The 23,883-nt window shown below is 52.3% G+C and overlaps 10 protein-coding genes across 10 annotated transcripts; 7 read left to right on the top strand and 3 right to left on the bottom strand.

Annotated features, from left to right (window-relative positions):
* Nucleotides 1-914: 914 nt before the first annotated feature.
* ALTATR162_LOCUS8785 (uncharacterized protein) lies at nucleotides 915-6,473 on the top strand (the record flags this gene model as incomplete). Its single annotated transcript, XM_043316418.1, has 2 exons — nucleotides 915-6,192; nucleotides 6,241-6,473. 2 exons carry the CDS (start codon nucleotides 915-917, stop codon nucleotides 6,471-6,473), a joined length of 5,511 nt encoding a protein of 1,836 aa, XP_043172353.1.
* A 1,208-nt stretch (nucleotides 6,474-7,681) lies between these two features.
* Nucleotides 7,682-8,437, top strand: ALTATR162_LOCUS8784 (uncharacterized protein; the record flags this gene model as incomplete). The annotated part of the gene is made up of 1 exon (XM_043316417.1): nucleotides 7,682-8,437. One exon carries the CDS (start codon nucleotides 7,682-7,684, stop codon nucleotides 8,435-8,437), a length of 756 nt encoding a protein of 251 aa, XP_043172352.1.
* Nucleotides 8,438-8,961: 524 nt separating this feature from the next.
* ALTATR162_LOCUS8783 (uncharacterized protein) lies at nucleotides 8,962-9,652 on the bottom strand (the record flags this gene model as incomplete). The annotated part of the gene is made up of 3 exons (XM_043316416.1): nucleotides 8,962-9,087; nucleotides 9,154-9,456; nucleotides 9,524-9,652. The coding sequence occupies 3 exons, from the start codon at nucleotides 9,650-9,652 to the stop codon at nucleotides 8,962-8,964; spliced, it is 558 nt and encodes a 185-aa protein (XP_043172351.1).
* Nucleotides 9,653-9,851: 199 nt separating this feature from the next.
* ALTATR162_LOCUS8782 (uncharacterized protein) lies at nucleotides 9,852-11,897 on the top strand (the record flags this gene model as incomplete). Its single annotated transcript, XM_043316415.1, has 1 exon — nucleotides 9,852-11,897. The coding sequence occupies one exon, from the start codon at nucleotides 9,852-9,854 to the stop codon at nucleotides 11,895-11,897; it is 2,046 nt and encodes a 681-aa protein (XP_043172350.1).
* A 739-nt stretch (nucleotides 11,898-12,636) lies between these two features.
* ALTATR162_LOCUS8781 (uncharacterized protein) lies at nucleotides 12,637-13,613 on the top strand (the record flags this gene model as incomplete). Its single annotated transcript, XM_043316414.1, has 2 exons — nucleotides 12,637-13,146; nucleotides 13,200-13,613. 2 exons carry the CDS (start codon nucleotides 12,637-12,639, stop codon nucleotides 13,611-13,613), a joined length of 924 nt encoding a protein of 307 aa, XP_043172349.1.
* A 1,563-nt stretch (nucleotides 13,614-15,176) lies between these two features.
* ALTATR162_LOCUS8780 (uncharacterized protein) lies at nucleotides 15,177-16,478 on the top strand (the record flags this gene model as incomplete). Its single annotated transcript, XM_043316413.1, has 4 exons — nucleotides 15,177-15,355; nucleotides 15,426-15,857; nucleotides 15,915-16,180; nucleotides 16,240-16,478. 4 exons carry the CDS (start codon nucleotides 15,177-15,179, stop codon nucleotides 16,476-16,478), a joined length of 1,116 nt encoding a protein of 371 aa, XP_043172348.1.
* A 1,694-nt stretch (nucleotides 16,479-18,172) lies between these two features.
* ALTATR162_LOCUS8779 (uncharacterized protein) lies at nucleotides 18,173-19,368 on the bottom strand (the record flags this gene model as incomplete). Its single annotated transcript, XM_043316412.1, has 5 exons — nucleotides 18,173-18,595; nucleotides 18,645-18,905; nucleotides 18,955-19,107; nucleotides 19,180-19,203; nucleotides 19,258-19,368. 5 exons carry the CDS (start codon nucleotides 19,366-19,368, stop codon nucleotides 18,173-18,175), a joined length of 972 nt encoding a protein of 323 aa, XP_043172347.1.
* A 395-nt stretch (nucleotides 19,369-19,763) lies between these two features.
* Nucleotides 19,764-20,111, top strand: ALTATR162_LOCUS8778 (uncharacterized protein; the record flags this gene model as incomplete). The annotated part of the gene is made up of 2 exons (XM_043316411.1): nucleotides 19,764-19,871; nucleotides 19,932-20,111. 2 exons carry the CDS (start codon nucleotides 19,764-19,766, stop codon nucleotides 20,109-20,111), a joined length of 288 nt encoding a protein of 95 aa, XP_043172346.1.
* A 250-nt stretch (nucleotides 20,112-20,361) lies between these two features.
* ALTATR162_LOCUS8777 (uncharacterized protein) lies at nucleotides 20,362-21,366 on the bottom strand (the record flags this gene model as incomplete). The annotated part of the gene is made up of 1 exon (XM_043316410.1): nucleotides 20,362-21,366. The coding sequence occupies one exon, from the start codon at nucleotides 21,364-21,366 to the stop codon at nucleotides 20,362-20,364; it is 1,005 nt and encodes a 334-aa protein (XP_043172345.1).
* Nucleotides 21,367-21,779: 413 nt separating this feature from the next.
* Nucleotides 21,780-23,417, top strand: ALTATR162_LOCUS8776 (uncharacterized protein; the record flags this gene model as incomplete). Its single annotated transcript, XM_043316409.1, has 3 exons — nucleotides 21,780-21,962; nucleotides 22,039-22,141; nucleotides 22,192-23,417. The coding sequence occupies 3 exons, from the start codon at nucleotides 21,780-21,782 to the stop codon at nucleotides 23,415-23,417; spliced, it is 1,512 nt and encodes a 503-aa protein (XP_043172344.1).
* Nucleotides 23,418-23,883: the final 466 nt, after the last annotated feature.

Raw genomic sequence — 23,883 nt, 5'->3', positions numbered from 1 at the left:
GCTTCTACACAGTGTGCATGGTGTGACCCTACCTAATAGTAGACAACCTTGCAACGACTCTTAAGCACGTTCTTCCGACGAGAGCCTCTTCTCATGCGTTTCACTGTGTTTACTAGAACATTGCGTCACCCCTTTCTATACAGCCATGTTGATATGGTGCATCGCGGTCGTGGGGTAATTGCAATGCGCGTCTTGGTTGCGGTGATCCAATCGCGCACACAAACAGCCCCCCTCGGCCTAGCAGCGCTGCAGTAGTGAGGGGGCCCGCTACACTACCACGTCGTCTGCGCAGTCTAGCGATTAGACGTGCAGCAGGTGCCGGCGCGAACCAATGGAGAGGACCGAGGGGCATATGTAGCTTTGTTGATGTTGTGGATATGTTATGGGTATCAGCTCTGGGTCGATGGCGAAAGCGTGAAAGCGTCAAAAGCGCACGGTCGCTTCATTTCGCTCTTCTGCACAACATCATCCGCTCTGCTGTCATCCCTCCTCTGTCGCCTCTGTAGCCCCTCCAGCCCGTTCGGCATTCCCTTCTTTTTCCTTCTTCGCCATCCCGAGGCTCAGCCTGGTGATGCGCCTTTGCTTCTTTTCCCTAGTGTGACGGAAACGCGACCGAGTGCCAGCAGCCGCTGCCGTGTCCCCAGTCGCTTTCCCACGCGTCCTTCTCAACCAAACCCTTATTGCATTACGCCCACCGCCTGACGGAGTGAAACCTTTATTCGCTCCTGTCTCTAATACTCCCCCGACACGCCATCACCACTTACCGCCCCATTCCGCCCACGTTTCCCGCTCCTTAATACTACCTTTCGCCGACTCAACCCATCTCCTACCGCCATTTCGGAGGCACATCTACGTGGAAGTGGGGAAGCACATTCAGGCGATGACACAATAGGAAACGGGCCCAGGGACTACCAATGGCTACAGCAAATCCTCCACCGGGCGCGCTCTCGGTGGAACTCCACAATGGCTCCGACCCCTTCCTCGCGGCACCGCAGGACGCCCACCGCCAACGATACTCCGCCTTCGACAACTCGCAGTTCTCCCTCTATCTGAATGGATCGCCCATGCAGGCCAAGCGCGCCCTCCAGGCACACTTGGCAGAGACAACGCGCAGACTGCAGGAGACGTCGCATTTGGGTAGTGCGCTTGTTCAGCAGAGGAAGGAGCTAGAGGACAAACTGCACGAGGTCGAGCAGCAGCAGCAGGACAATGATATCGGCCCAGAGTTGCGTCAGAGGCTGGCTGAGCTGGAGAAGGAGTTCAATGAGGTCGGAAGGGAAACGGCTCGCGCCTTTCTCCCCAAGTCTCGCGTACCTAGTGGCGAGACTGATCCCACTGGCAGCTCCGTCTACTCTAGCGAAGCAATCCAGTCACCGACCAAAGTGAGCGTCCCTTCGCGAAAACAGAGGAACCAACAACCCAGCCGCATTAATGACATTGCGCTGGCCACAGAAATCTCCACATCTTTGCTTTCTCAGTTGAAGGACCTTCAGGCCGTACTTCTTGAGAAGGATGAAGCCCTCAAGGCCGCCGATCTGGACCGATCGCAACTCGAAATTGAGGTTGAAGGCTTGTCGCAACGCTTACGGACATTAGACGAAAGCGAGTCGCGACTCAAAGACGTCAACTGGAACCTTGAGACACAGGTTCGCGAGTCGGAAACGCAATTCAAGTCGGCGGCAGATAAGGAGCGCAGCCTCAACCATGCTTTGGACCTAGCACGCACTGAGAGGTCAACCCTGGAGAAGGAGTTGGAAGATCTGAAGCAGATGTACACTAAGCTCAACGACGACCACATCAACAAGACCAAACAGCACGAAACTGAGCTTTCTAGTCTGCGGCGAGTTGCAGCCATGACGGAGACGGAGAAAGGTGCAATGCAGCGCAAGGTGGAAGAGCTCACGTCCAAGAACCACGAGTTAGCTCAAGCCATCGCTTATCGCGCAAGATCAGAACATCGTGGTCGATCTGAAGGATCGTCTGATGACGACCGTGGTGTGAGACTTCAATCTCGAACCCCAGAACATTCGCCTGAGCCATCTCCCAGCAAGGCTACGCCACGCCACGGTATGCTCGAGTCGGAAACGCTGAAACACTCGCTTCAACACGCCCACCGCATGATCCAGCAACTCAAGAACAACATTCATCGCGAAAAGACTGAAAAGATTGAGCTGAAACGCATGCTTCAAGATGCCCGTGATGAGGTGGACGCTACCCGCGCTCTGGTTGGACCTGGTAGTGCAAGTAGGCGAAGGAAGAGCGATAAGGAATTCAAAAAGCCGGCTCCCCGACCCGATCGTCTCGGAGCCTTGCGTAACGTTTCACAAGAGATTGTAGAAGACGACGAGTGGGAAGAACAGGACATGGTACCTGATACTCCAAGTAGGCCACCACAACACTCCAACTCCATACCAGGATCCTTCCCAAGTGGCTTCAGCTCTGCCGCAGAGACAAGCGCATACGAAGGCGCTGATACGGCTAACGAAACCTCGGATGCTGCTTTTGAGACTGCCAACGAACGTGATGGCATGGCAACTGAATCTGACGCATTCCAAACCGGAGCTGAGACCCTTGACGGAGACAGCAGTGACCAGCTGACTGAGACTGAAGCCGGACCTGGCAAGTCTAGTGCACGGCGTAGTCGACCATCCATCTCACAAGGTGGTCGCATCAATTCTTACCGGAGTACAGCTTCCGCTTCTGGTGATGAGTATGATTCAGACTTCAGAACTCCTCTTCACCACCAGACTTCTCGCTTCAGGTTGAAGGCAAGAGACAGCAGTTCGCGGAGATCGACCCCGAGAGGTCTAGATTTCTTCGCAGGCACGCCACCAGCATCCAGAGACTCTCCCGCAGGTTATGTTAGCAGCAGTAATGAGAATACTCCAGCCCAAGGCAAGAGTCTGCTAGCAGAGCTGAACGATCTGAGTGGAGATGACGACGATGCCAGTTCTGTTGAGGGCTCACCAAGTCGATCCAGTGTCGTATACTCAGGCCATGCTACGCCAGATCCACTGAGGAAGGCCGTTCTCGGAAGGTCTCTCCTTCAATCCGATGCCCCCAAGCCGGCTATGGTGGATTCTGGCACGATGACAGAAGCGGACGTTCCTGCGCCCATTTCCATCTCCTCCATCTCGAGCCAGAACACTCAACCGCAAGCCGTTCCATTGCCTACGTTACAAGTCTCTGCTCTGCATTCGCAAGACACGAGCCCGCGAGCTCTACCCCGGCCAGACCTCAAAGTCTCCTTGGTCTCTTCGCAAGACACCGAACCCAAGCATGTGCTACCACAAGCTCTTGGCCTCTCTTCGGTCTCTGGCCATGCTACCAGCCCTCAAACCCCCAGGATACCCCAGCTGGTTGTGTCGTCTTTCTCAAGCCAGGGAACTGAGCCACGAATTCCTTCAGCCCCGTTGTCTACAATCTCCTCGCTGCATGCACAAAACACAGTGCCACGTGCTGTACCCATCACTCCTTTGGACATGTCGCCAGTATCTGCTCATACCACCGAGCCTCGACATGTTGCCCCTCCTTCTCTTGAGGTGTCAACCGTGTCGTCCCAGGGCACTGACCCCATTGTACCAGTAGTAGAGAAGATCATTGCTCCATCTTTGGACGTCTCGTCTATCTCCCACCAGACCACTGAACCCCGGGAGGCTCCCGCCCCGAAGCTACTGGCTCCAGCAGGCCTCTTCACGTCCGCTATCTACGCGCAATCGACAGAGCCCGCACAGCAGGTGGAAGCTGCCCCGGTATCAGATTCGAGGTCAATCCCTAATGATGTTGTTTCAGCATCTCCTGTACAAGACTCTCACCACGTGGATCAGCTTGTACCACTCCAAATGTCAAGTTTGTCTGCTCACGCGACGGAGCCCAGAGACATACCCTACAAGCCGACGTTACTGCAGATGTCTTCTTTGTCATCTCATGCGACTGAGCCAAAGGATCTACCTCGTGCGGTCCTCTCAGCATTCTCTTCGACATCGACTCAATCAACAGAACCGCTGGCGCCAAGAGCCAGCAAGCAGCAGTTTTCTGAGCTCTCTGCGCAGGCTACAGAGCCTGTTGCACTGCGCCAGCCACAATTGCAGCTGTCAAATTTCTCTGCTCGCTCTACAGACCCAGTGGAAGTGCCCAAGACAGGCCCGTCGCAGCTATCTTCCCTGTCTACCCAGGCATCTCATCCCCTAGAGCCTATGAGAGCAGCACCATCCTCCTTTTCCGTACTGTCCTCACGGACAACTGAGCCAATCGTACCAGAAGAGCCAACTCCCGCCAATTTCTCCGGGGTTTCGTCACAGGTCACTGAGCCTGTACAGCCCAGGCAAGTGCCACTGCAACTATCAGTCGTTAGCGCACTGCAGACCGAGCCGGCCACGGTACCTGTTCCTTCGGCGTCCGTACATGACATTTCTGATGTGCAAACTGTGCATGACACTCAGCCTGAGTCACCCACGCTTCCGGCATTCCTACCAACTCCGACAAGCCGGCCATCCACAGCAAACCGTGTTTCTTCTCCGACCATGACATTGTCTCCTGTAGCTACACAGGGTACTGAACCATTGACTCCTTCAAGACCTGTCACTGCTCATCGGGCCGTGGGGCCTTCTGTAACCAACAGTGCTTCTTTCCAGACAGAAGCAATGGAGAACAAGCAAGTATCTACGCCCAAGCTTGGTTACTCCGAACCTGTACTATCCTCGAACAAGGATGTCACTACAGAAACCACCACCCCACCGGTTAATAGCAGGGATGTTCGCATGCCCCTTACACCTGTAGATGCCAATGCCGCCAGGGAGACGCCCCGAGCACCAATGACTGACGGAGGCACTCAGACAATGGTGTCTGCTCAGCAAATTGACAAGCTGCTGCTTGCCCGAAGTCAGCGATGGAGCAGTTTGATCACCACGTCCGAGCTGGAAAAATCGCTGTCTCCGCCCGAGTCGCCTAGCAAAAAGTATGCAAACGAGTCAAGCCGAACACCCAAGCGCCCGGGTAGCTCTGGAAGCATGCGTTCTCGCGCTGCAACGCCACCACCACTGCCTCAGGATCATAAGGAAGTCATCGCCGCGGCCTCTCTCAAACCAATCTCCCCAGGCACAATGGGTCCGCCTACAATGCCAGCATCTGCCTACAAGCGACGACCACATACGCCTACCATCAAGACAAGCAACAACACCCTCACTCCCAGAACAGGCGGTACTACTCCGCGTGTGCGCCGACAATCGCAGCGTAGCGGAGCCTCTTCACCTTTGAGCCGGAGGTCGTCACTATCGTCGTTCACCTCGGAGATAGACCAACGCTTTAACATTCCAGGTGGCCCGTCCTTTGCTGCAAATGGATTGCCGCCCGGTGCGACAGATCCGCGCATGATCCAGGCTATTACCCAAACAATGATTGGCGAATACTTGTGGAAGTACACTCGCAAGACTGGACGCGAAGGCATGTCTGAGAACCGCCATCGACGTTTCTTCTGGATTCATCCTTACACAAGAACACTGTACTGGAGTGACCGAGACCCTCAGAGTGCTGACAAAACGACATTGAAGGCTAAAAGCGTAGCCATCGAATCTGTACAGGAAGTTGACGACCCCAACCCTCTACCGCCTGGACTTCACCAGAAGAGCTTGCTCGTCATCACACCTGGTCGGTCGATGAAGTTTACTGCTCCAACAGGCCAGAGGCACGAGACATGGTACAACGCATTGAACTATCTGTGCCAAAGGGTCGACGAAGGCGAACAGCAGAAGTCACCTACCAAGTCTGATCAGGAGCAGAAGGCAGCGACCGAGGACGAGATTCAAGACGAATTCAATGGCGGGTATCGCAGCTCTTCTCGACAGACAGGGCGTTCAAGAGGTTCGATGGCCTCGTACGCCACCCGGCGGACATCGTCTCGCGATTATGGTCAAGTGCCCACTATCCGACAGTCGCACGTCACACCCCATCGCGCAACATCAACCGAGCCACTTATGCATGGATCAGTGTCAAGCCGAATCAACAGTATGCTCCGACCCAGTGTCTCTGCTTTACGAGGATCCTTCACTAGTCGCCGAAACAGCCGGACCAGCGCTACAGAGTCTGCCACATATGAAGAGCCCAGTGCCTCCAATATGGACCTCAGTCGTGATATCCATGAACACGTGGAGCGCGACCAGGACTTCATGCCTAATGTCCGAGCATGCTGCGATGGTAAGACCCCGTCGTTCCAGTAATGTACAAGAGCTAACACATCTAAAGGTAAACACGATGTTGGACACCTTCACCAACATTCAGTCAAAGGTCGACACATGAATTCTCAAGCCTCCAGGCCTTCGCTCTTTGGTTCCATAAGTTCGCGCGCGCAATCCCGAACCGAGTCCCGTACAGAATCACGTACCGAGTCACGTACTGAATCGCGAACCGAGATGCGCAACGAGCAGGTGCGCCACCAGACTGAGATGGAAGCAGCAAACTATGGAGCTGGTGCATAATCTCCACTTCATACCTACACCCTTTCCTATATAATCATCAGTGTTCGTCTTGAACGACACTTCACTAGTCACTTGATCTGACTGACAGTCTCTTTTCTTTTAGCATTAGTCATTTCGTATGGGGACCGTTCCCATTTTCCTATGTATCTATCAATCCATCTCTCGGCTTTTGGACAACACCTTTCAGTTTGGATCCGGATGAAGCAGAAACTCAAATTCAATTTCGAGCTCAAGGAGCTTCATGTATGGCGTTCCACGGTGAAGCATTTTCTGTACAATTTGCGCAGTACTCTCGACTGGGGTTGGAACTGTACACTGAGACGACCTGACGCATCCTACACGGACTAGTTCCCGGCTTCTCTCCATTCTACTAGAAGTGTTTTTCAACCGTTTGTAACTCATTCGCTCTTCCTTCTTTGGCCTGAAACATGCTCTGTTGTTTTAGTCGCATCGTTAGCATGGTGGCGTCACATAATGTTTTTACTTTGGCTTAGAAGTTAGTGTTGACGGCCTGTAGTCAGATTGATAGAGGACGAATCAAGAAAGATCTAAATTGGAAATAGCGTTCCCTCCTTTGCGCAGATAATTTCTTCGTGCAAAGAAAGCCTGCATACATGAAGCAGCTGAGCATGAAGAAAGAAGCAATTCGAAATGAGGTATTGCTATTGATAGCTATCGCAATTGTCTGCCGTTTAGTGGACATGTGAACTATCCTATAACAGGACCTGCCAAGGCGAAGTATTGTAATATAGCGGCGACGTGTCTGTCGAATAGCATGATTCTTCCAAGTGGGTATGCTCGCATGAAGTTCATGCACACGGAAAGGCGTTCCTTGCTGCCCCAATTACGCCAAGCTAATCTGGTGCCGTGCGTCACTAGCACTAGCGGTCGAAACACCAAACTTTCGCTCCAGCCAACGCGCCTGTCATTTCGAGCCTTTCTTCGACAACAACAACAACAACCACACGACCACCAATCGCGCATCTCGTTTCCGTCGAACCTTCACTTCTGCAACTGCGGGCAGCTTCCTGTATACCTTTAATAGACTTTCGCAACCGACGCATAATAAGAATCACCACCGCAAGGCGAGAGCGCGACGAAGCACGCCATATAGCTCCCGACACGAAATCACCGCCATCTCAAGGCAAAATCCTCGCTACTGCACACCTACAACAACCTAAACGTAGTACCGAGTCAGAACCGCAACCATGGCGCGCAATTCTGAAAAGGCGCACTCGATGCTGTTTCGCTTCCGCGCTGCGCAGGCCGCCGAAGCTGGAATCATCGACATATCGCGCACCCGCCGCCCCAAGCTCATAACCTCGGTCAACTCAATTCCCGTCTGCGAGAAATGGCGCGGCCAAGTGCTCAAGGAGATTTCGCGCAAAGTCACAAAGATCCAGGACGAGGCGCTCTCAGACTACCAGATCCGCGACCTCAACGATGAGATAAACAAACTCATGAGAGAGAAGCACATGTGGGAGAGTCAGATAAGAGGCCTGGGCGGGCCAAATTATATGAGAGGCGGACGGGTGCTGGATGAGGAAGGTCGGGAGGTGCCAGGAGGTGGAAAGGGGTATAGATACTTTGGACGAGCGAAAGATTTGCCAGGTGTCAAGGAGTTGTTCGAGAGGCAGAGCAGGCCGGAAGATGATATGGATAAGGGGCGTGAAAAAAGGAGCGAGCTGAGGCAGAAGGTGGACGCGGGCTACTACGGCTACAATCTAGACGAAGAGGATGGCACGCTGCTGGCATACGAAAAGACCAAAGAGAGAGAGGCTTGGGACAACTTCATGTTACTCGGCGACGATCTGGATGAGAAGCCAAGCAAGACGCACAAAGAGTGGATGGAGCTACCGGGAGATGCGGGTGACGGCATACGATGGCGCGTCCCAACACTCGAGGAGGTGAACAACGAGCTAGTTGAGCGCAGGAGAAGAAAGCTTCTTGAGAAGCTTGGTTGAGTGCGCAACAGCGCCTAACAGGTCTTTCTTTGCGGAGTTTGGCGGTAAACTGTACAACAACAGACTGCGACTTTTCCGGTGCAACTTTTATTCAGCTGGAAGAACAGGATCAAAAATTGATACCCTCGCCGAGCGACCGGCTACAAAAAGCTTATATGTACATCAGAAGCCATAGGACAAGCAAGAGCAAGTCCAAGTCAGCAAGACAATGTAAGCGGTTCGTAACAGTTCTGTGCCTCATGCATTGATTCGATCAGACCTACTACTTGGTCTCGTAAGCTTTGATTTGAACGTCGTATGATAATGAAGGTGATTGGGTATCTCATTCGTTCGTCTAGAGTCCTCTATTCAGCATACAGTCCCGTTACGCCCCTCTTCCTTTTGCGCATCGGAAGCGGCCATGTTGAAGCAGATATGTAGGCAATCCCACACTGACTTTGCTCTCTGATTTTCTTCGTCAGAAGGAGTATGCTCTTTTTCATAAAGCAGGATAAACGTCGCACAAGCCACAAGCCCCCGAACGCTCAAGTCGTGAACAAAGTGTCTTCCTCTCTCAGGTACTCGCCGATATCCGCTTGTCTGAATGTGACAATACCTGTAGGGTCCAACTTCCTCGCCTCAGCCGTCGATCGTGCACTCACACCAAAACCCTACAATCGCGTTAGTTCAATTCTCGATTCTTCGCAGCTTCTCTTTCGAGGTACCAGCAGACTTACCAGTGGCGTATCGTTCATACTCAGCACAACAACACCTTGATGCTCAGGGCAGTCCTCGCTCCACCGTCCCACATGCGCCTTGAGCACATTACCGCCGTACAAAAACGGCATCTCGCCGTTCTGCTTGACCCACACCTTGTATCGTGCGTGCGGTGCGATGACGCTCAGCGCGGTAATGTGGAGGCGGAATTTGCCCGTCTTGGTGAATTTACCCAGGCAGATTCCGAGGGAGAGGAGGTTGTCGCGCGCGACAGATGTGGCGAGGTTGGCGAGGGATTCGCGAACGTAGTAGACACGTGAGCCCTGGGAATCGATTGTTAGCATGTGCATAGGATTCGGGAGAGGCTTGAGGAGTTGGAGTAGTTTGTACCTGGACGCGGAAGACATTGCGATCGTTACCGCCCGTAGGGTCGGCGATAAGGTTTGATATGCCTTTTCCGCAGTACGTCGCGAGCTTCTCGAAGAGAGTCTTGGTCTCTGGTTCTGTGAGGGGCCTCATTGTGTATGTATGTAAGGAAGTTTAGGGTTGGGGTTGGAGCTGGGCGCAAGTTCGCAAAGTCGAGATCTGCTGCCAAAAAAATGTGGAGCGGATGCGGCTAGTCTCCGCCGCGGCCTCCGCCAAAATTTCAGAAATTCTGGCAACACATCTGCCAACAATACCGATTGTCGCCCATATCGACCCCAAGAGTGATTGCAATATGTCAAGAAGCGTACCGGCTGCGAAGCGAAGAAGACTTTCTCCACCCGAGGATGGCGAGCGTACGAATGGTGCGACGGACGATCACAAGGCGAAGTTTCTGAAGAATGCTGCGAAATGGGATCTCGAACAAGACTACGAAACACGACCGCGCAAATTGAAGAAGCAGAAGGAGAATAAGAAGCTGCCTGTCAGGACAACCGAGGGATGGGTAGCAGCGCCGCCCAATGCGCAGGACATCAAAGAGGAGGAGTCGGACAGCTTCCTCGGGTCTGGCAGCGAAGATGAAGCAGTCGAGGGCTCGGACGTAGAAGAGGTGGAGGAACAGAAGCCGAAGATACCTGCGCGACAACAGATACTCGAGGCGAAAGAAGAACTTGCGCGCATAGCGAGTCTGATCAATGAGGATCCCGAGGAGCACATTGGAGCGCTGAAGACACTACAAGCACTGGCGGAATCGGAGAACTTCAGCGTTCGTAAATTGGCATTGGCAACACAGGTCTCCATCTTCAAGGACGTCATCCCTGGGTACAGGATACGGCCGCTGTCGGAAGAAAAAATGCAAGAGAAGATCTCAAAGGAGGTCAAGAAGCTACGGCAATTCGAGCAGAAGCTGGTATCGAGCTACGAGGCACACGTCAAGTACCTAGCGAGACTGGCAAAGTCGAGTGGATCGGACAAGCAGCACATGGCGAGTCTGGCATCAGTTGCTGTTAGCTGCGCATGCAACCTCTTGAATTCCGTGCCGCATTTCAACTTCCGCGGCGAGCTTCTAAAGATTCTTGTTGGCAAGCTTAGCACGAGGAGGGTAGATGCCGACTTTGTACGATGCAGGGAGGCCATGGAAACACTCTTCGAAAACGACGAAGATGGCAACGCCGCGCTGGAAGCTGTTACGATGTTGACGAAGATGATGAAGAGTCGGAACTACCACTTCGACGAAAGTGTGTTGAACACTTTCTTGCACCTGCGACTGCTGTCCGAGTTTGCGCAAAAGGCTTCATATCACTCCGTCGACAAGGCGGAAGACCCAATGGTCAACGGCAAGAAGATTAAGCAGAAGCGCGAATTCAGGACAAAGAGGTTACGAAAGGAGCTAAAAGAGAAGAAGGCGATTGAGAAGGAGTTCAAGGAGGCTGATGCGGCTGTCAGTCACGAGGAGCGCGACAGGATGCAGGCCGAGACGCTCAAGATGGTGTTTGTGGCATATTTCCGAATCCTGAAGGCTCGCTCGCCGAAACTGATGGGTGCTGTGTTGGAAGGTTTGGCACGATACGCACATCTGATCAACCAGGATTTCTTTGGAGACATCCTGGAAGCTCTCCGCGACATCATCGCAACCGCTGAACTCACGGCAGCTGCCGCAGTCGAGGAGGATGAAGACGCATCAGATGAAGAGGACGACAACGAAGCGCCCGAGCGCAACCTCACTCGCGAGTCACTCCTCTGCGTCATCACCGCATTTGCACTTCTCGAAGGCCAAGACGGAGCAAAAACAGCATCAGCCCTAAAATTGGACCTAAGCTATTTCATCACCCATCTCTACCGCACACTACACCCAGTTGCCCTGAACCCAGACATCGAACTCAGCTCCAAATCCCTCCACCTACCCGACCCCGACGCCGCAACATCTCACGCTGAAACCGCAAAAATCAATGTGCAAACCACCATCGTCCTGCTCATCCGCTCTCTCTCCTCCGTCCTCCTACCCGCTACCTCAATGCGCGCCGTCCCACCTCTCCGTGTCGCAGCGTTCGCGAAACAACTCATGTCCATCTCCATGCATCTTCCCGAGAAATCTTGTACCGCTATGCTCGGTCTATTGAACCGCGTTACCAAGACGCATGGCAAGAAAGTAGCACCTCTGTGGAATACAGAGGAGAGGCGAGGCGACGGAGTGTTCGATGCGCTGAGGCCTGAGATTGAGGGTAGCAATCCTTTCGCAGGGACTGTTTGGGAGGGAGAGATACTGAGGAGGCATTTTGCGCCTAGTGTGAGGGAGGCGGTTAGTGGTGTGGAGAGGAATGTTTTGGAAGCTAGTAAATAGATGGGTTATATGTGGTGGAAGTATGAATAGCGAATCTGATCGTTCGCCCATGACTTGCTTTTAGCTTTTTGCCTTGTGTTTGATTGTGACTTGGACATATACACAACGTTGACAATCGCTACGTCGAAGTTTCTATTTTACTCCTGATTTCAGAAAAATTCGCGTCAGCGATTAAGATGTCACAGCCTGCGCCTCGCTCGCAGCATGAGGCTCATTCTGTCGATCGTGGCGTAAAGAGGCGGTCTCCTAGCTTGGATCACCCTGTATCCATTGGATGTCTGATTATATCCGACCAACAATCTACCCAACGCACGCATTATGCCAGCAACACCATGCCGTCGATACTGGTGCATCACACCCCAGCAATACAACGTTGCTGCTGTCGGGTTTACCGAAGCTATACGTCAGACTTCACAAAGCGAACCATCGCAACATGCTTTTCCAAGCATTGCGCGACCCGTTGTACGGCGCTTACGATTATAGATCTGCTCCTTGTCCCAGTCCATGATTGGCACTGACATTCATCATCTCTACCAGCCCGTACTAGGTCTCAAGCTAGGCTGTGCCCGTGGTGGGGGCCGATTAAAGGCTGAATGAGATCTGCTCAAGTAGCCATTCCGACTGTACTTAATATTCTACCGTGCCCCTAATCACCTAGGATATTGTTTGTGCACGCCCACCTTTACCCACAAGTCTTGCGATTACCCCGTTACGGTTACATATTTACACTACTCCCGCAATGGCTCAAGAACCAGACATCGATCCGAATCGGTGGTATTCAATGTACATAGATAGCCACACACAAGCGATGGTGGGAACAGTCCTCTACAACGGAGACGGATCAAGGGGCGCGGTATTCATCAAGACCAGGAACGATACAGAGACCGAGCAGCGATGGCAACTACTCAAACTCAACTCAACCGCCTGGACGCTGCGTTCACAGGGGTCTGGTCCAAACAGCTATTTGTCCGCGAAATATTCCGACGACGAGCAGCAAGCTGGCAAATCCTTCGCGTATATGGCTCGGGGCGACATTGCTGACGCGAGTGCGTACTGGACTATAACTTCGTGGGGCGACGATACGTGGTATCTGACCAGTCTGGCAAACAAAACCGATTATCATCTCACCCTGACACCAAACGCGGGCCATATTGTGATGAGTTCGAATATCACAGCGCCACAGAAAGGGCAGAAATGGAAGTTCTTAGGCATTACGGCCATCGACGATGAGCGGTATTCAAGCGTCAATGTAAGGAATATATGAATCAATGGTAAAGATTGTATAAACTAACACACTACTAGTTGGTTGGCGCTGTGATTGGTACTTCAACTGCTATCTTAGGTTCAACAAGATCTTCTACACCCTCAGCCACGGCCAGCGCAACATCTTCAGCGGACGTGAACGCGAACACCTCTTCAGGAATTTCTACTGCCGCCAAAGCAGGTATTGGAGCGGGAGTCGGCGGTGCTGCGCTCATAGCACTCATCGTACTCGGCCTCTTCCTTTGGCGAAAGCGTAAGAGAGGACAGTATACAAACCCACCACAAGAGTTACCCCATGAGGGCATGGCCCATGTTCAGTCTACGCCACTGGACAAGTATGAGTTGAATCACGACGCCGCGGCTACGTACGAGATGCCATGCAGTAACGCTGTTTCAGAGGCACCGATGAATGAGCGTCCTGCCGAGCTACCTGGTCATGCGGTGCAGAGATGAAAACACCTAGAGGAAGAGCAGAGAACTAGATCTAAAGGAAAGGGTGTAAGCCACTTCAAGTATGACAGGAAAGAGATGTTCGTCAGTCACCATCGGAGCTTAGACGCCGAATCACATCCTGGGAACTCCTCATCGAAGGTGTGGCACGTACTACCGACATCCGTCGCCGACAACCACGTGGGAAGCTTCATAGTCTTCGGGTGATCTATAACTCTTGGGAGATGCTTGATTGACGAAGAAAGCGCGGCATCAGCAGGTGCTTTGGGTCTTGGCTCTAAAGGACCTCCCTAGAAGGCAGTTCAGATGTGCACACACCCTGCAATCTGGAAGTAGTCGGGACAGTTGTTTGCGAGAATGCATCGAGGGGAAGGCGAAAGTGGTGTCTCTCAAAGAGGAGTTTCTATGCGACGCATAAATCTTACTCACGTTGAGGCAACCAAACAAAGCACCTCCGATTCCGATGACCGAGATTGAGGAGATGCTCAAAGTCAAACTCCGTCCAATACGGGCCTCGTGTTCACTGCACTTTATAGTGTTTCGTCCAGTCGGTTGAAAAGCTCCGACAAGAGGGACTTTTTACCGGCTAAATGACCACGCCTTCATCTCCATGAACCACCAGCATCTCGCTTCTTTCTTGCATATATTTGCAGATCCATGGGTTATGCTGTGCGAGGTGGCACAGAGACGAGACTACGATGTCGTTTTATGGGCATCTTCGCTGGGCTTTTGAGTACATTTAGGATCGTGAAAACATTGCTTGGAACACTGGGAAGCAGAAATAGCCGCACAGTAGCTGTATGTAGACTCGCGAAAACTGTCCACAGTTATTATGAGGTAGGCAGACAACTTTGGGCCCTGCAACCGTTCCTCCAATGCGCAGGATCTTCAAGGCTACCACCAAACAGTATAGTCGCTCATATTAGCCTCAATCTTGGCCCGTACTGAATGTCTCGTCTAGACGGTGTAGACGAAGGATGCCGTCTTGGCGACAGAGCGGCACCACTGGCGGAGCGACTACCATGTCAAATTTAAAACTATTCACGGAACTGAGCCATTCTACTCTCTCCGACTACTCAGTTCAGCCTTGATAGAAATGCATTCCTTTCTTGACGTATATTCTGACCCCGGCCCTTCTGGTTTGATGGATGAGTAGTCAAACTCAAAGGGCCTTCGTGCAAGATGCCCTGCTCACAGTTCACATATTGATCCTTGGGTTATACATAGCGACCCAATATCTCCTACCCAAAATCTACCCACATTACAGGTCTTCACATATTGACTTCCGCATCTGACGTGCATCTGCCGACCCCTATCACGCACTTGTTCATCTCCCAGCATGCAAGAACTCCACACATGGAAGCTCTCAACAACTCAATCAAAGCCCTATCTAATGGTAATCCTTTCGCTTCTGTGCTGCATGCTACCATGCAACTCACGGCTGGAAGGATCCGAGCACCATGCTGCCTGTACGTTGGCGCTTATGGCCAGGGATTTTGTGTATAAGTTGAGCTTCGTCTCCAGTGTACAGAAGACAAGTCAGTGATCGCTATCCTCCCGTCTAGGATGGCGGGCTTCAACCTCAGGGCGCTATATGCGCTTTTCGCCTCACTTTCACTTCTCTACGTACTATGTGCCGCCGACGCAGTAAATGATCTCCAGACCAAAGGCCGCGCAGCCATCGACGCAGCCATCGCCAAATCAACAACATGTACCAAGGACAAACTCCGCGTACGCCGAGAATGGTATGTATCACAACCATCCCAACTCTTCTATATACACAACAACAACGACAACCTAACATAGATACACTAGGGGCGACATCACCGCCTCGGAAAAACGCGCCTACATCGCCGCCGTCCAATGCATAACCAAAGCGCCGTCTAAACTCTCACCCACTCAATACCCCGGCGCCAAAACGCGCTTCGACGACTTCGTAGCCATCCACATGAAGAACACGCTGTCCATCCACGGCACCGGAAACTTTTTGTCCTGGCACAGATACTACACGTTTGCGTATGAGAACGCGTTGAGAGTTGAATGCGGATACAATGGTACACAGCCGTACTGGGACTGGGGACGTTGGGCAGCTAGTCCAGAGACGAGTCCGATTTTCGACGGGAGTGAGACGAGTATGAGCGGCCAAGGGGAGAAGGTTCAACACAGTAGTAATGGGTTGAAGCCGGCTGGGAATGGCGGTGGATGTATTGCTAGTGGGCCGTTCAAGGGCATGATGGTTAATCTTGGGTATGTTTTCTCGCTTTTGCTTACAGAGCATACCTCCTAGTACTAATCTTTGTGCAGTCCAATGGCAGCCATCGATAGTCCGCAGGCTCCGCGGAACCCAAGATCGGATGGCTATGGATATAATCCTCGTTGCATCAAGCGCGACATCAGCAATTACCTTACCCAGTTATACGCAACAACAGATAAGATTGTTGCTTTGATCAACAACAGCAAGACAATAGGCACGTTCCAGGATACCATGCAAGCCTCAAATGGCCCACATGGCGCAGGACACTTTACTGTGGCTGGCGACCCGGGGAGTGACTTCTACACATCACCTGGCGGTATGTATTATCCCATTCTTTGTTCTGTCTCCTCGTTGCTAATGGATGCCGGGCTACAGACCCATACTTCTACCTTCACCACTCCATGGTAGACCGTGCATGGTCTATTTGGCAGAGCCAGGACTTTGCAAACAGGCAACAGGTCATCGCGGGTGGTACGTCGATGATGGGTGGTGGGAGGGCGCAGAGTTTGGAGGACAGTGTAGACTTGGAAGTGCTGAATGTGGATGGTAAGGTGTATAAGATCAAGGACTTGGTTAGTACGGTTGCGGGGCCGTTTTGCTATGTTTACGAGTAGAGCAATGTGGCGACAGCTACCATAAGACGAGCATTATCGTCTTTGAGATATATGGCGTACAACATACCAACTTACGCGTGAAAACTTGGCATAAGTCAGCCTGTGCACAAAAGAAGTGTGAACATGTCGAAAGTAATATGCAATATATATGTACATATTAAAGGTCCTCAGATTAGCTCTCCTGCTGTCCTCAGAAGGAACCTCGTCCATTCCCCATCAGTCAGTCTCTCGACTTCTTAACAGGCAACGATCGGGCTCCTCAACTCGACTTTGGCTTTAATGCCCCCACAGGGACATCATCACTGGACCTCTTTCCGCCCGTCTGTAAAACAGGACTTTGCAAAGAAAACCACCCACCTGATACAAGCACCAACACCCAGACCCGCAGGCACCCAACGACAAAGACCACGCATCCCCACGACCAGCGATGCCACAAAGAGGGCAAAGGCGCTCGGATTGAAAACTACATAGTTAGACGTCACAAGCGAACTTCGTCCTCCAAGCTTATTAGGCGAGGTAGCACGGCGCTTCAACCCTTTTACTTCTTCCTCAGTGCGCGGTGGGAAAGGTTGGGGCTGCAGTCTGGTGAAGGCGAACCCAGTAGCTTTGCGAAACCACCCGTGGCTATCGTTGTGCAATGATAGTGTGGGCGATGTGGCTGCATCTAGTATGATGGCGCACTCCCTCCGCTTTCCGTTCTTGTTTGTCATGCAGTGAGACGCCGGGGATGATTAGTCCCCGGCATCGCCTTGTGACGAAGGTTTGTCGTTCACTGGGATCTGGTGGGTATTAGCAATTGCGCGATTGTGTTACTTGTTGCGCGCTGATAGCCTGAGTAATCCAGGCTAGCTAATAGGGATCAGGGTGTACTTACTCGCTGCTCGGGTTGTGGGTAACGAGAGAAAGCTGCCGACGCGCAGCCTAGAAACTTGAGCGCGCAATCACGGGCTACGCTAGTAGCAAGCTAATAACGTAAGCTGGGCCGGCACATTCCTGTCATCGACACTAAAGCTCAAACCTACTTGATTGGGAAATTGCATCTTGGCGTTTCCATAGCCCCACAAATGCGGTCTGTACTTCCGGATCGTATATATATCGTCGTCCGTCGGAGCTGAAGCTTGTGCCTCTACCGCATTGTGATCGTGCGAAATATGCTTGTAACGACATACACATTCGTATGTTGAGCTATGCACGTAGATCCACGCCAAAGAAATCATGCATGGAGATGATAGCGCTTCCAACAATGGAGCAATCTCTTGCGTGATGTTTTCTTAGAAACAGAGCATTCGACATCAAGGCCGCTTCCAATATTCCATGTAGCCAGGCCCCTAAATCGGATGCCAGAATAATGCTCAATGCTACTCCGCGTAATCGGCAGACTATTGCAAATTTCCATGCAGAGACCTGTTAACGTTTGCGGAGACATAACTTTCATCTCGATCAGGTCATGCTGAAGTGTTTTCGGTTTGATATATGTTAGGTGAAGAGTAGTGAAAGCGCTAGGTCAAATAGAAAACAATGCGCGTGGCCTCCCAGGCCATCTTTTGTCCAGCTTAACTCCATCATTCAACTCTGTACAATGCCGCCCAGTCATTCTCGTCACCAACTTCGACGCACCCATCCATCTGGAACGTCGGTGGACCCCGCCAAATAAGTTTCTTCTTGGTTCTGAACCTTAAGTACGAGCTATTCCCCTAGAAACGGTCTCTTTGCTTCGTCCTGTAGATGGTGAAGCCCACATAGGCACCTGTCAGGGTCAGGCCGAACAGCACAAACTTGACAAGGAACCAAGTCCAGCTTCCGCCGCTGCTGCTCTTCTCCCGTGTCATAGACGAGGCAGTCTTGCCACCTGAGCTTCCTGACGACGAAGAGGAGCCTGGGTTCTTTTTGTAGAGGTTTTGCGACTTGACGGAGACGATGTCGTGGTTGTCGGAGAGTTCACCGGTTTCGGCAGAGAAACCTAGGTAGGCGACGGGGGGAACCTTGAAGTTGGGGATCTCAAAGCATTGAGTCCATTCGCCTTCTGACTTGTATTGGAGTTCGAGACGGAGGAATTGTTCTTGGAAGTACGTGAGGCGGGCTTTGGTCGCGATCTGGGCATTGCGAATTCCACGGGCCTGGTTGGTGTTAGTATCTAGACAGTCAAATGATCTAACCAGTACATACCGAGCATCCAGCGACCTCGTTGGCCTTGCCATCATTATCCTTGTCGTACGGCGTGTTTCCATCACCGTTCATAGCCATGATATAGGGGAACACGGTACCGGGGCGGTTGTTCTTGTATGTATCGAAGAAGAGGCCGAGACCCTCGAACTTGTCCGTGTGACCGAAGACGTTTCCTGGCTGCGCGCGCTGCTTGGTGAGCCACATGGCGAAGCCGTCGCCATAGAGGTTGCCTTGGCCGTGGATCTTGAACTCGAATGTAATCTACTCGCGTGAGCCTTTGAATGTTGGACATGATGGGGGTATAACGAACCTCCCAGTTTGTGGCCGTAAGAGGCACCCTCGAGAACAGCCAGCCATCGCGCGAGGGCTTGTCCGAAGCAAGTCGAATGTACTTATCAGTTCGAATAATGGTGTCTCCGCCAAAATCCCACCAACGGCTTTGCATGTCCGAGTCGAGGTATGGCTGTATGTGGTGTTAGAGCATGCTGAGGTGTAATCCATTTAGAGGCTTGTTCGTGTAGGGCATGCGACTTACAGGCTCGAGGCTATGTGTCCGTAGCTATGCTTTTGTTAGCAACAACCCCCCAATGGTCCTCAGATGGCAGCAACCCACCGAGATGGCCTTGATATCAGGGTCCTCGCTCAAACCCCCCTGCCGCGCCCAAGCACCCGTCCAACTCGCCGCGAGCAAGCATAGGCTCGTCCATGGCCTTGCAAACAACATAGTCGCACTTGGTCCTCGGCGGTCTAGGAGCAGCTATCCCCAAGCTACCAACTGAGTACTGGCGCGCAAGAAAGAAAGAATGGCAAAGAAGACTAAGCTTCAGTGATTGGGGGAAGAATAAAAGCCTCGGTGGGGTGAGGCTCGTCGGAGAGGAGAATGACACGGGTCGGGCGACTTGAACGTGCTGGAGTTCTGCGAGTGAATCTTGGGGATCGGAAAGGCCACTCTATCACCTCCGCGTGTAATGCAGGGGTCTTGGGTTGCAGCGACTACGCTAGCGAGAGAGCCGCTCTTGACGTCGACAACTTTTCAAGACGAAGCCACTCACGACCGCCCAATTCGCAATACCACACCCCACGCCACACTCATATCAACGCACACATACAACCGACAAGATGGACTCATTAGGCGGCATGTCTTCTTACCCAAGCGACCCAAAGACGGCGGTTATGCGCCAAGTACAGCAGGAAGCTGCTATGCAGAATGCGCGCATGCTTGTCGAGGTACGTTTTTACTATACCCTACGATTGAAGAGCATCCGAACTTGTACTAAGGCGTCACAGAAACTCAACGAGCACTGCTTTGAGCGCTGCATCCCCAAGCCCGGTGCCTCTCTCTCCAAAGGCGAAGAAAGCTGCATGAGCGCATGCATGGAAAAGTACATGAGCGCATGGAACACAGTCAGCAAGCAATACGTCGGCAGGATACAGCGGGAACAGGGTGGTGCGCTGCAGAACGTGTAAATGGCTGGCTGACGTCAGAAGCCTTCACAAGATATCCACGATATAAAGAGTCATGTACGAGTATGGGATCACAACATCAGAATCCCGAGTAACGGCGTATGATCAAAATGTACTATACACTGTACCACCAACAAAAAGAGCTTGTATCAAGACGAAATTGGTTCAATTGCCAAACCATGACATCCCATGTGTGATGAATCGAAGCTCGCCGTCTATGCTAACTAGTAAAGGTCGTGGTTTCACCCAACGCTTATTTCTTAGCAAACGTCTTTTGCCTCTGCGCATACTCTTTCACAATAACACTGCAGTTGACCTCTTGACACAGCCTCTTCCTCCTCTCTGGTGTCAGTTTAGTCGCAAACTCGAGTCCACTCGCCCTCTCGACCGCCTCAACCGGCACTTCAAAGTCAGTCAATGGCTTGTGGTTGGGAATCCGATCATTTGGCAGCACGAAAGCGCCCAGGGCAACTTTGCCTCCAAGCTTGCCGTCTTCGGCGAATATGACCTTGTAGAAGTGTGTGGGTACAGCGACGTTGGGTGGGTTCCCAATGACTTCGTATGATACGCGCCATTTGCCGTCGGCTTCGCGCTTGGGGAGGTATAGAGGGCCGGTTACAATGCGGACCGAGGGGTACGAGTGTGTGAGCCTGCGGCAGAAGTCTTCGAAATGCGCCCAGTAGTCGCGGTTGAAGCCATCGCCCACCTGCGGGCACATGTTGCTCAACGCAAAAGTATCATCCATGGCTTCTTGGCTCCATTTAGCATCGGCAGCAGGGACCTGATGCCCTCTGTCATAGCCTGAGCGGAAGTAGTCCTTCAACTTTGCGCGGAACATCTCTGGGATTGTAATGTCTTCGACGAAGACGCTGTGTTTCCGGTCGGCGTTGCTGTTTGCTAGCGACTCGGGCGTAATGTGCTCGGCAACCCATGCTGGGTTCCGTGTTCGTCGGTCATAAGACGATGTGAGGGAGGCGGCAGGGCGGAGATCGTTGACTGGGCCGGGGAATCCATATTGGAAGAGACCGTTGGGATCTACGATTGCTCTCCGAGCTGCGGCTGCGACTGCAGGTGAGGGGATGGCGGGGACGGCGGGTAGAGGCGCTGGTCGACCAGGCCCAGTTACAGTCGTCGTGGTAGTGGTGATTGATGGCGTAGGTGGAAGGCTGTCCTTCTTCGTCGAGTAGAGCGCCGCAGTCGCTGCTGCTCCCGCGGCTGCACCACCAGCAGCAATTAAGCCCAAGGTGAGTTTAGACATGATCAATGTAATTCAATCTCCAGAGACGTGGGTTGTTGGTGAACCTTGGGGTGGATATGGAGGCCTCTTGTGGGCTATAGAGAGCTCTCACGGGTCCAGCGTCCTTTACGGCGCGTGAGGAATGTCTCGGACGCGTCTACCCGTGTTCGTATGCTTCGCTGGCGCCTGTTCCCTCATGGTCATCTGCATTTTCCACTAGGAGAGTTCGGCGCTTACCACATGCACGCTAGCCTTGACAGCCGCACCTGCATGGATATTCGACATCACTGACAAGTCATCAAGTCCAGCAATTTTGCGGATTCCTAAAATCCGGGCAGCTCTCCTTCATTTCTCCATCATCTGCAGTACATAGATGGTTATGCGGGTTTAGATTGGGAGCATCATCCCATAAAGTGTGACGCCACACCGCCAACATGCCTTCCTGGATATCGCGAGCCACTGAGTCTCACAATGCTCAGCTTATCACGACGGCCGCCGTATCAGGCTTCGTCGTGGGGAGTGCGATTCTCGGATTCCAAAAGGCTCGACGGATGACAAGGGTCGCGGATCTGAAAGCATCGATTCCAGATCTCAGTGACGATCATCGCGCGTCCAGAGTGAGTACCTAGATTTCTGATCGGCTGCATACTTGATCATTCAATTGCCGCCTGAGGACTCGCTAACTGAACTCAGTTAACTGAATATGGCGCTGCTTCAAATGTCTTTGCTCCAAGCAAGGAAGATGAACGGAGTATGGCATTAGCCGCAAGAGCAAGGAAAGGCGATTATGACGATGGTATAATCTCTCCATTGAAAAATGCCAGCCAAACCTGACTAGTGTGGCAGATCTCATCCTTGAACAACTGGCGAGAAACAGAGTATTCCTCACAGATTCCGGCATAGCCAAGTTGAGGAACGCTTTCGTGATTGTCGTCGGATGCGGAGGCGTCGGATCACATGCGACAGCCGCTCTCGCTCGGTCAGGATGCTCCAAGCTTAGGCTCATCGATTTTGATCAGGTCACGCTCTCTTCGCTCAACCGCCATGCTGTTGCTACTTTGGCAGATGTTGGAACGCCCAAGGTACACTGTCTCCGAAAACGACTTGAGCAGATCACTCCCTGGACGCACTTCGAATGCCGGAATGAACTCTTTGGCGAGCAAACCGCAGCAGCACAACTAGCACCCTTGAATGGCCAACAGCCAGATTTCGTCATTGATGCGATCGACAACATCGACAGCAAAGTTGCACTTCTGGCATACTGCTACATGAACAACATCAAGGTCATATCTTCCATGGGCGCAGGGTGCAAGTCTGACCCTACAAGAATCTTCATCGGCGACATCTCTGGGAGCACAGACGACCCCTTATCAAAGTCTACCAGAAGAAAGTTGCGGTTGAAGGGCGTCAAAGATGGCATACCAGTTGTATACTCTACTGAGAGGCCCGGTCCTGGAAAGGCTGAGCTTCAGCCTCTTTCTGAAGAAGAATTTGCCAAAGGCAACGTTGGAGAGCTGGGTGTTCTCGCAGACTTCCGCGTACGAATTTTGCCCGTCCTGGGTACTATGCCAGCCATCTTCGGCCTAGCTGTTGCGAATCATGTCATTCTTTCCATCTCCGGTTACCCTCATGAATACCTGCCGTCAAAGTCTCGCGACAAGATGTACGACGGAATCTTGGGTGCTCTTCAAGGAGCTGAAGAACGGCTAGCCCGCGCAATCTTCAACGAGGATCCACTGGGCCTCAAGATTCCCATCACACAAGACGACGTCGGTTATCTGGTGGAAGAAGTATTCAGCGGACGAAGCATCATCAGTGGATTGTCTACACGTCTAGCATTGACGCGATGGACCAAGCCAACCCAGAGCTTTCTTGACCAGAGCACACCAGGTCAGAAGAATAGTAACCTTCAGATGAAGGACCTAGTTCTCATGACCAAGGAAGAGGTAACAAGGCATGAGAAGGAAGTGTTGAAAGGCCAAAAGAACCTGGAGGAGGTATATGACGCCGAAACGATTGAGCGTGTCAACAAAAGAATGGCAGAAGAAGAGAAGTTCCAACGCTTCAGGTAACGCACGATACAAGAAAGCAAAACAACCACTACACTCATCATGTTATTGCACAGCTATCGCAAAATTGCACTCTACAGTGACCCGACATCCTTTCCGTATCCATCCGTATCCACAGGACACGACATAGCGGATCTGAAATGCAATTCTCCACGCTTAACCCCGATGTCACCTCACCAAACCCCGCGGCATTGTCAGCTATCTGCATTAGTCGGTCCTTCCGATCATCTGTAGCGGTGACCGATATCCATCGGCCGCCGCACTAGCGCAAGGCACGCGACCAATAGGAGGAGTCCACACTCCCGCTATCTACGTGGTAGATATTTTTTCTGCTAATGACGTACAGCATCGATAGACGAAACCGGCACTCCCGCCGCGGTAGAAGCTACGCGTTATACATCTATGATGGTCCACTTGGCTATGGTAGCCAATGAGCTTGAGGGGAGTAACAACGGACTCAACCAAAGTA

The sequence above is a fragment of the Alternaria atra genome, assembly GCF_907166805.1.
Source record: "Alternaria atra isolate CS162 genome assembly, contig: 29, whole genome shotgun sequence".
Taxonomy (NCBI): Eukaryota; Fungi; Ascomycota; class Dothideomycetes; order Pleosporales; family Pleosporaceae; genus Alternaria; species Alternaria atra.
The sequence above is the reverse complement of the archived record's forward strand: the minus strand, read 5'-3'. Positions and strand labels throughout refer to the sequence as shown.